This window comes from Cyrtonyx montezumae, unplaced genomic scaffold (assembly GCF_038088225.1).
Source record: "Cyrtonyx montezumae isolate F1298 unplaced genomic scaffold, pur_monq_1.0 scaffold_3, whole genome shotgun sequence".
Taxonomy (NCBI): domain Eukaryota; kingdom Metazoa; phylum Chordata; class Aves; order Galliformes; family Odontophoridae; genus Cyrtonyx; species Cyrtonyx montezumae.
In genome coordinates this window covers 110,568,212-110,578,539 of record NW_027072034.1, presented here as the reverse complement: position 1 = coordinate 110,578,539, position 10,328 = coordinate 110,568,212, and the positions used below count along the sequence as shown (strand labels likewise).

The 10,328-nt window shown below is 43.7% G+C and overlaps 1 protein-coding gene across 8 annotated transcripts in view; it reads left to right on the top strand.

The window, feature by feature from the left end:
• Nucleotides 1-1,897: 1,897 nt before the first annotated feature.
• Nucleotides 1,898-10,328, top strand: part of ZC3H7B (zinc finger CCCH-type containing 7B) — a 41,255-nt gene continuing 32,824 nt past the window's right edge. For 4 of the 8 annotated variants that reach the window (XM_065742947.1, XM_065742950.1, XM_065742949.1 and 1 more), the window contains exons 1-4: nucleotides 1,901-2,305; nucleotides 7,701-7,761; nucleotides 9,341-9,374; nucleotides 9,765-9,962. In XM_065742947.1, the coding sequence (XP_065599019.1) occupies nucleotides 7,709-7,761; nucleotides 9,341-9,374; nucleotides 9,765-9,962 (285 nt within the window). In that variant the 5' untranslated portion in view covers nucleotides 1,901-2,305; nucleotides 7,701-7,708. Of the gene's footprint in view, nucleotides 2,306-7,700; nucleotides 7,762-9,340; nucleotides 9,375-9,764; nucleotides 9,963-10,328 lie in introns of all 8 variants that reach the window. The other 4 variants (XM_065742952.1, XM_065742948.1, XM_065742945.1 and 1 more) reach the window with 2 other exon arrangements.

Here is a 10,328-nt window from a genome sequence, read left to right as displayed (position 1 = left end):
TACAATTGCAGGCGTATTGCTTGAAGATGTGCTGTGCCATTACTGCAGAGATTGATAAATTAATTCTCCCTACAAGAATTGTTTTACAGGTCAAACTCAGTTTTATGACGTTGTCATATTTTGCAGTAGAGATCTGCAGGATTTTGACTCTACAAGGCCTAATCATGTTTCCAAATCATGAGAATTTTCATAGTATCACAGAAAATCATAGAAGTGTTTGAGTCAGAAGGGACCCTTAACGGCCATCTAGTCCAACTCCCCTATAACAAACAGGGCCACCTACAGCTCCGTCAGGGTGCTCAGAGCCCCTCCAGCCTGACCTTGAATGTCTCAAAGGATGGGCATCAACCACCTCTCCAGGCAACCTGTTCCAGTGCTTCACTACTCTAATCATAAGCAGCCTTTTCTCTATCCCAGTCTAACCCTTCCCTCTTTCAGTCTGAAACCATTTCTCTCTGTCCTATCACAACAGACCCTGCTAAATAGTCTGTCCCCACCTTTCTTATAGTCCCCCTTTAGATACTGAAAGGCCACTAATATTCACATTAACCCCTGAGGAAAGGCATTAATTGTTGAGCAGAACAGTATTTGCTGTATTATGACCTTATGGGACAGCCCTCAGTATTACAGACAAAGGTGCTGGGTGAAGTGATGTTCAGTGTGGAAACTTAGTCTTGAAAATTAATGTTGTATAAAATGTCTTGTGTAAAAATATAGTGCTTATTCCTGATTATAGTGTAACTCCTGATTGTGAATAGATTATGGTTTAGCCCCTCTTTCTCCATGGCTTCTCCTAAGCCCTCTTGTTTTTCTCATCCAGCAGCAATTTTTATCTTGCCTTTCAGACAGTCAGCTCTGAGAGCATGGTTGGAGGCATCTTGGGTCCTGTGACTCACTCAGTGCCCCATTCCTGGAGCTGTTTAAGTAAGAGGTAATGAATCTGCTGAACAGGTAGCAAAAATAAATGTTGTCCTACCCCTGAATCAGAGTAGTCTTTGGATTGTATTGGTCAATGTAATGAATATCTAAAAAAAAAATTAAAAAAAGTAGATTGTGATTAAGTATTGTGAAAGAGCAGGATAACATCCTCCAACATCACATGGAACATTATGCAATTCACAGTCTATATTTTGTAAATTATTGGTTTATTGTGTTGACAGGGCTGCCAGCAGCCAATCCTACTCATTATCATGAAGTATTTCCTTCTCTGATTAAAATGTTCAGAATAATAAGGAGTTTTAATACATTTTGGATGATACCCTCTACCTGCACCTGAGTATTACCTGAGGTGCTTTGTTGCTAATCACTAAGTGGCACTGTTTTGGGTCATGGTAAATAGAGGAGTGAGACACTGAGGAGTAAACACATCCCTGATTACATGTGAAAAAAGGGGATAATTTAAATCAGTGTCAGTCTGGAAATTATGACCTAACAGGAGACAGAAATCTTTGGGGAGTAGAGAACCCATCCTACCAGGGAGGCTAGGTAGGGAGCCAAGCATAATGCTCATTTCGGAGGGATATTTGAAGTTAATGGCATTGCAGCTGGGGGAGAGGGATGAAACCTTGAGGTGATTTGTATATCTCCATATTCACAACCATTTCCCATGACACTGTAATGTGGGGTGTTGTGACAGTGCAGTTCATTTTCCAGAAATACAAGCCAAGCATCTAATTCCAGAAAGATACCTAATTTTTTAAGTGTATGTAAGTTATATATATACATGTCATTTGTATAATATCTTACAGTATATAATGCAATAGTATTAATATTTTATATATACACACAGTATTTTCATTTCCACAGGAAGGTTTGTGGATCTTTTTTTCAGCTCTCAGCAGTGTGGGATGCAATAAGTGCATTCTAGACTGAATAAATCATTAACAATGTTGTATTAAAATCAAGAACAGAGCTTCAAATACTTCAGTGCTTTATTATCAGCATTTTAAGCCTAATTCGACTTAAAGAATCTCAAAACCGTCCAAGAGGGAAAGCTGCGTGCATGTAGGCTGTGGGAAGCGGTAGCCTCTAGGGCCCAGAGGATATGCGGGAGGCATTTTCTCTGCTGGTGCGGCTGCGAGCGAGCAGAGCGAGAGACCTGGAAATGAAAGTAAAGAGCTCAGGAGGCACATGGAGGGAGCTGCAGGGGCAGCCGATCCACAAGCAGAATGCTCCCTCCTATAATTAAATAGCACTTACTGTTATTATTACTTATAGTAATAATACGTTAATAATACCTCTAGTAATATAATACCATTTATCGAGGAAAGTTATACGTAGCGTGGGGGGGAGAACCCGAGAAGAGGTAAGTCCTTTATGATTATTTTGTTGTTATTATTAAACCGAATGTCTATGCGTGTGTATTTATGTATGTAGAAAGGGGTGGACTTGTGAAACAAGAAAATCTGGACATCGCTTCGTTAAAAAGTAAAGGTTTCTGATGCAGACTGCATAGATGGAACGTTGTGTAATTGCAAAAAAAAAAATATATAGTGGGGGAAAATGATACTGGCAACGTTCAGAATCTAACCATCCACTTCTGCCAAAAAATGTGGGGCTTGCAACAAAATAATTGTCAGAGATCCTAATCCCACCCCCCGGAAAAAAAATGTGTTGGTAAATGCCCTTGGGTTTGTATTAAGAACTTGGGGTTCATTGTGCTTGTGGCTTATAGCTTTCAGGGCTGTGTTTGGGGCTGCATTGAGGCTGCAACTTCCTCTCCTGTTTTGTATAAGCCCCGCGGAGCAGCGGAGGAGCCCAGCTGGAATAGCTTCCCAAATGCACCTTCCTTAGGGCTTGTAAAGTTTAACAAATGAGAAGATTGTGCTTTTGTATTTGTTTACTATATTTTTTAATTTAGTTCTTAATGTTTTAAGCAGCTTCCGGATGGCACGGGAGGTTATCTTTTCATTTTATTTTATTTTATTTTCCTTTTTCGTAGAGTCGCTCCCCCTCCCTTCTCCCCCCGGAATCCTGGAGATGCGTGGTTTCTATTGAAGCGGATGGTGGGGGGGGGAGGGGGGGGGGAAGGTGTATGTTTGGGTTTCTTTTCCGTTTTCCGGGAAACCTGGCTGTCTCTCCCTGGCAGCACCGGGGGTGGGGTGATGCCGAGGTGCGGGTACTCGGTGCAGCTCCGCGGGGCTCGGAAGGCACCGGCGGCCCGGCGTAGCCCCGGCCGGCTGAGGTGGCGCTTCCGCCCGCGGTGGCCTCCACGCGAGGCCGGGGATCGGCGGCCTAGTGCTGCGGGTGGGGGAGGAGAGCGGGAGCCCTGAAATCAGCCCCGACGTTTACATTTTAAAATGAGGCAGGGGAGGGCGAGCTGTGCGGTCAGGAAAATACGAGCGAGTGGCCGAGGGGCTGGAAGTGTAACCTCTCTGTCCAAGCTGTGCTGTTGGGCCCAGTGGGCTGGGGTAGGAGGAAGGTGGCCTGCAGTAAACAGCAGGTGGGAAGCCAGAGGGAATCAAAAGGAGGAGGGTGGTGGTAATGAGGGCCTGGGTGCTCTCTTGAGGCTTTGCCCTGGGGAAACGTTTGATGGCTGCTATTATTTTCAGTTGGGGCTAGTCTCATGTTCACTGGAGCTGGTGAGTAGACATGGCTGTCATACCTGACTAGATGGGGAAAGTTCTATGAGGAGCAGCTGAGAGAACTGGGATTGTGCAGTCTGGAGAAAAGGTTTGAGGGAGACCTTATCACTCTCTACAACGACCTGAAAGGTTGTAGCAAGGTGAGGTCAGCCTCTTCTACCAGATAACAGCAATGGGATGAGAGGTATTGGCATAAAGTTGCACCAGGGGAGGTTCAAGTTAGATATTAGGAAGGATTTCTTCTCAGAAAAAAGTGTTGCTGCATTGGCACAGGCTGCCCAGGGAGGTGGTGGACGCAGTTTAGTGGCCAATACTGGGGTAGGTGGATGATTGGACTTGATGATCTGAGAGGTCTTTTCCAACCTCCATGATTTTATGATTCTGTCCTGAGATTTGTTGGTTCTGAGAAGCGTTCAGACTCAAGGAGCAGCCTCAGGGAACAAGCAGGAGCCCTTATTTGTGGTGGGCTGTACGGCTTGACCTGTTTTGCTTCTCCAGCGTTGTGGCCAAATTACAGCCAAAGACTCCATGTTTGCAGATTAGCAAATCCTGGAGCCACTTGCTTGGAGGAGAGTGCGCAGCCTAGGGATGAGTTCCTGTTTGAGCTCTACAACCTGCCACTCGCATTGCAGTGTGCTCATTTCTGGCTGAAATGTTGCAGTCAAAGCCTAGAAGTCAGACAAGTATGAACTCATTGCTATCCCAGAAATATATAATGAAAAACTTTGCACAAATTCAGCTTTGGAAGGGCCCTTGATTAGGTAAATTAAAGTATTTCTGTTCATCTCATATCCTCTCATTGAGTGAATCTACCTGCTTTGTGACTGAGTCACTCTGTTTACTGGGTTGTGCTTCCTTGTGAAAACAAAACTGTCGTGTCGATCTGCATTATTTTATTTCTGTCTGACAAATAGTTTGTAACTCATTGACAAACCACAAATAAAGTCCTCTCCAGATGCTGGACCAGAGAGAATAAACATCTCGACTGAAATGATAAGAGCTTTTTGGTGGTGATATAAATATCCTGGATTCTAATTCTGGTGATGATTTGAGCAGACAAGTCTGGACAGACAGATTTTGGGGGAAAAAAAGATGTTCAGGCACACTGCTTGATGCAATATTTTGCACTGTGTTTCTAAAAATATTTACATGACCGAGAAAACAAAAGCTAAGCAGGCTCTGTGCTTAAAATTACTTATGCATCAACTGTGGTGTGGTGTGCAGCAGAACTGAAGTGTTGCGTGTGTTGGGGGCTGACTGTACTCTGGGTATATTACAAGCATGAGTGTGTGGTTTGGTCTAATGTTAGAATGGGACGTGGTGAAGAGGCTGGAGTGACCAAGAAGAGACTGAATTTGCCAGGGATGCGGTTGCGAGGGCATGAAAGAGCAGGAGGAGTCTGCAGTGGCTGTAGAGCATGCAGAAGAGGAGAACAGTTGGAGGAAAGAGCTGCTGTGGAGTCAGATCAAATGAGAAAGGTGGTTGTTCCTGAGAGATATAAAATAGGTTGTTAGGGGAGCAGCATGTGGTGTGCATTTTGAAGGTGTTGCCATGAGAAGATGAGTTTATGTGTTAAGTTATGACATAAATGTAAGGGCGTGAAGGAGCGCTAGCAGAGGAGGCTGGTTACCAACTTGTATGGAAAGAGGAATGTGGGGCAGCACAAGGGTGCAGTAGTGTAGAGGGGCATTTGGGCTTGTGGTTTGTGTCTAAAGAAGGCAGTGAAGAATCTTGTGTTGGGAAGCATTAACTGTGGAAGGTGAGGCTCGGACAGCAGAGAGGAAACAATGTGCAAGGAACAGAAGTTTTTTATGAGAGTTTGGTAGAAAGGATCAAATCCTTAGCCTGGTGTTGTGGGATGTAAAGATGGTCAAGCCATGTAAGTTTGGAAACGGGTATGCTGGATGTGGTGGCTGTGGTGAGGAGATTGAAAACAGAAGGGGAACTCCAGGATGCAAGAGAAGTTGGGTAACTGTGGGAAGATGTTTTAGAGCCTTTTCATGTAGGCCTTTGGCTCCACTCCAGCCTTTGGTCAGGAATGTTTGAATGCCATTCTCTGTGGGCAAGCAGCAGTAACCAGTTCTGGTTGTAACACATGCCCATATCTTGTGGAAGATGTTTAGCATTGGATCAGAAGTACTGATCTTCTCTTCCTCACTCCTTGCAGTAGTATGTTGAGAAAGAAGAGCTGAGCTCAGTAGCAGAGTTGAAGCATGCTGTGTGTATCAGAAGCTTTTCAAGGTGATGTATCAGTTGTGTGGATAAACACAATTGTGAAGATGTGGCACAGTGTTTTTGGAGTGCAGCCACTGACTTTGTGACAAACAGCCAGTTTTACACTGCCCTCCCTGCAGTCACCGATAATTTCACTTTCCATCAGGTCTGTGGGCCACAACTTTCCTTCTGCTCTTTATGTTCTCTCCAGTGTGACTTGTGTTGAGGAGCAGCAAGAGCAAGGCTTCTCCAAGGAGGGCAAGCCTTTATTTTCCCTGACTTTCACTGCTGTCTGTGTGCACATGGCTCCTACTTCTCTTCGTCTTGACTGTTCTCTCTTACTTCTGTCTTTTCAGAGTTTTGTGTGGAGAGAAATGCTGAAGTGATTGTCTTATTTTCTACCGTTCAGACCTGCCTGCTTGTAGCTTCTGTGTTCATATTAACCTCACAGTCTCCTTGTTAAATTTCTTTCTTCCTGATTGCTCATTTCCAGGTTATTTATAAACCATTCCGGGCCTCCTGGTGGTGGTGTGCTGAAGTCTACCAGCTCTTCTCCATGGCTTCTGTTAAAAACCTTCATAGAGACACTGATCATCACTCACATTGCCTTGCTGGCATTCTGGCATTCCCCTGCTTGCTGTGCTGCCCATCCCATTCCGCATACAGCTGCTTAAAATCTGCCTGCTATTTGGACCAGATTGCTCTCATACTTAATGGCTGATGTCTTACAAACACCACAGTATTGCTTTCAAGCCTTTGCTTCCTTCTGCTACCTTTTCTTCTTGGTCTTTATCTCATCCATATCTTTTTTTGCCTAACTGTCCTTCCTGGTAAAAGGCAAGTGTCAGCCATTCTGCGTTTTGCATTGTGCAGAACATAATCAATAAGGACTTGCTAAACTGCTAGGATTGATCTTCACGTACCTTAAAGGTTCCTTCATGCTGTTCTGGACTGGTTGTGCTGTAGGTACTGTAGGATACGTTAGACTGGTAGAGACGTCTGTAATATGAAAGGGAGACAGGTGATAATGCTCTCCAAGCTATTGTAGCATAAATAAATGACTTTATTTTTATTTTTCCTAATCTTTTCAGAAGCATTCCCAAGCTGTGGATGCATGTTGTCTTCAGTTCCATTTCATCTCAGTGTTTTTGAGCTTGCTGTCTTTAGCCTATGGGAAAACTCACCCTGAGTGTTCCTGAGGCCACAGTTCAAAACACTGCAGAATAGGGGGGTCCCCTCTCCCTGGGGCATCCTGGAGTGCCTGTTCTTGCTCCCTAGGAGCATTCCTAAGTCTCTGCTGCACTTGCCAACTGATTTTCAGCACAAAATATCCATTGCTGAGGTCCCTCACTGTCCTCTTATGTGTACCACAGCAAGAAATTCCTCCTTCTTCCCGGTGCCTCTCTGTGATATGATTCCAGACACCCCACATAAATTACTTTTTTGGTATGCAACAATGTTGTAAAGCAGATTTAAGTCTGGCCCAGTGGTCAGAATTGCTTATCATGGGAGGGTCCACGTACAAATTCCTGAAATCTCTGCCAGTGCGGGGGAAGTGTTTATTTTTCCCCCTTTCCTAGAAGGCAGTCACGATTGCAGTTGGTTCCCATTGCTTTGTTTATTGGCAGTCTAAGCAGCGAGCTCAAATTGAAGCAGTTCTTCCTTGCCTGTGTATCCTGGCAGTGACATGTGAGAAAAAGCAGATACTGGGCAGCAAGCTGCTTGCTGTCCTTTGTCTGCTGTGTGGATAATTCATGGGCTTCGGTGTTCTGGGTGTTTGGACTGGTACATTTTGTTAGTAGTAAGTTGAAGCACACACAAAATACTGTGCTGCTTAACTGACAGCAAGACCTGTAATGACTCATTTCTTTTTTTTTTTTTTTTCCCTTTATTCCTCTGCAGCGATTGTAATGGAGAGACAGAAGAGAAAACAAGAAATAGAGAAAGGACTTCAATTCATTCAGTAAGTGGAGAGCCTCATTGTTTCCTGTGCCTTGGGAGGTAGTTACTTTTGTATCAAGGACTGCAAGAATCAAGTTCTTCCTATTCATGTTCCTTAGGAAGATAGTAAGTGTAAATACCAGGTGCCTTGTATGCTGCTCTTACCAGAGACGACCTGGTCTCTTCTGTAGTTGCCTCCAGTAACACTTGTGCAAATATTCTGTGGCCGCCTAGAGCTTGTGGTGATTTCCTGTGTGGTAGCTACAAGTTCAAGCACTTCCTTATGAAGTGTAGTCATGCTTTTCCCTCCAGTGGCTGAGGTAGCAAAAGCCTCAAGGTCCAAGTTGCATGATGAGTTGGGAAGAAACAAGAATAGAATCAGATTTATTTTGTTACGTTCTCTTAAGGTGTGCTTTGAATCCTGCAGTTACTATGAAATCTTTTTATCCACAGTAGGAAAAAAGGCCAACTCTTCCAAGTTATACTGACATCCGTGGCATGGCAATTGTATTTTTACCCCAGTTTGAAATTATGTGTGGCTGATAACCAGTCTCAGACAGACTGGTGTGAGGTTTATTTTGGTAACATTTATAGAAATGCATAAGGTTCCCATGAATGAAATAGTTCAGAAATACAGGCTGTTGTCTGTGCTTCTGGAATTTGTTTTGAACTCTGAACTGGGGAAAGTGTTATTCATTGGCTTGGTTATTGTAGTCCAATTTTATAAACAGTGTGAATGTTTCTTACAAAGCCATAATATTTCCTGTAGCTAATTTTAAGGATTAGTACTGATGAAATTTTTAGAAGATTGTTCTATGTCCAGTAAGACCATATACATGGTGCTGTGTTTCAAAGCTGAGGAGGGGCATGAAAGTCGCTAGGGATTTATTGAAAGCTTTTACATTGTCTCCTTCAGGAGAAATAATACATGTGGACCAAACAGGTGCTCTGATTTGAAGAACAGAACCTTTTGCCTGTGTCTCATTGCTGTTGTGGGGCAGGCGTTGCCCACACAAACACTGCCAGTTCTAGGGCATAGGCTGGCAGTCTTGGCCAAGGCAGCAAGAATTGAATGGCTTCTTGCACCTCTATTGTTTTCTCCTGACGCTATGTTTGTGGTGTAGTCCTAAAGGCTGAGGTAACAGAGAGGAAAGTGATTGCATTTATTATTGACTTTTCTATGGTTGCACAGAGGATTTGAGGAGGACTTTAAGTGACCAGTCTGTTGCCTGTCATCAGGGCTAGGTGCATTTATGCTCCCATTTTCCATGACAATCTCTCACAACACTTTCTCAGAAATGTTTTTTTATAGGTGGCTGTCGGAAGGCACATGACAGAATATCACATATTCACAGAAAATAGCTGAGAATAAGATTCCTTGTCTCAAATACCCTTGGGACCTGACCATCTCTTAACATCACTGTGTCTATCACTGAGCATAATGTTCCCTAAATTGTTTTCTCTTCATCCAGCTGTCTTTTAAGTGATAAAACAGTCAGTAAATCACTGAGATAATCAAAACTGGACCAAAAAGATAGTTTGTTCATAAGATAACAGTGTTGGATGCCTGAATCATGAGTATTTTCTCTTCTCTTTTTCAGGTCTACATTACCCCTAAGTCAAGAAGATTATGAGGTAATTACAAGTTTTGTTTTCTGAAGTTGGGAACCCTTAGGTTAACAAGATTTGTTCTGTTGCACAGCCATTAGTTTACAAACAAGAAGTAAAGAGCAAGAGTAGAGAGTAGGAGTCATCTGTCACAGTTTGTCTGAAACTTAAAGGTTTAAGAATTCTGACAAGGAAAACTTTCAGTGGAAGGAGAAGACAGTTGAGAGATCAAGAAAGGAGGAAATTTGACTGAGTTCTTCTACACCAAAAGACTCATGCTTTATAGGAGAGTGGGGATGAGGGAGAATCTTTGTGGGCAGACAAGTTTCTGAAACACAGGAAGGAATGGGAAGATGGGAAACTGCTTCTGTCTCTTTGTATCCGTTTCAGTCTGTTTGCTCTTTCCCTGTTGTCCAGGCCTTCTTGCAGAAGCTGGTGAGAAACTTATTTGCAGAAGGAAATGATTTGTTTCGAGAGAAGGATTTCAAGCTTTCACTGGTGCAGTATGTGGAAGGGCTGAACGTGGCAGAATATGCAGCCTCTGATGAGGTGACCATCCCAAAGGAACTCCTGTGCAAGCTGCATGTCAACCGAGCTGCCTGCTACTTTGCCATGGTGAGTAACTTCCCAAGGCGTCCCCAGGAGTCAGGGAGGGTAGCTGGTTTTCTTTGGGTGTCATACATTTGGAAAATGTGTCAGGAGGGGATTCAGCCTGCAGCACTGGAGGAGATGGTGACACACAGAGGACTTTGCTACCTCCTCACTATCACACTGTGTCTTGCAAAGCCAGAGGGATGGTGTAAAGGAATGGAGGCCTGCTTTTGTTTGCCAGGTTTAAGGTACTGAAAAGGCAGTTCAGGTCCATCTTGTTGAGGTGTTAATGCACTCTGAAAATTCAGATGTAAAGAGCCAATGCTTCCCTGTTGTGACTCTGAATATTGCTCTGTAATTTTGCCTACTTTCACGTGTCTCTAAGGCACT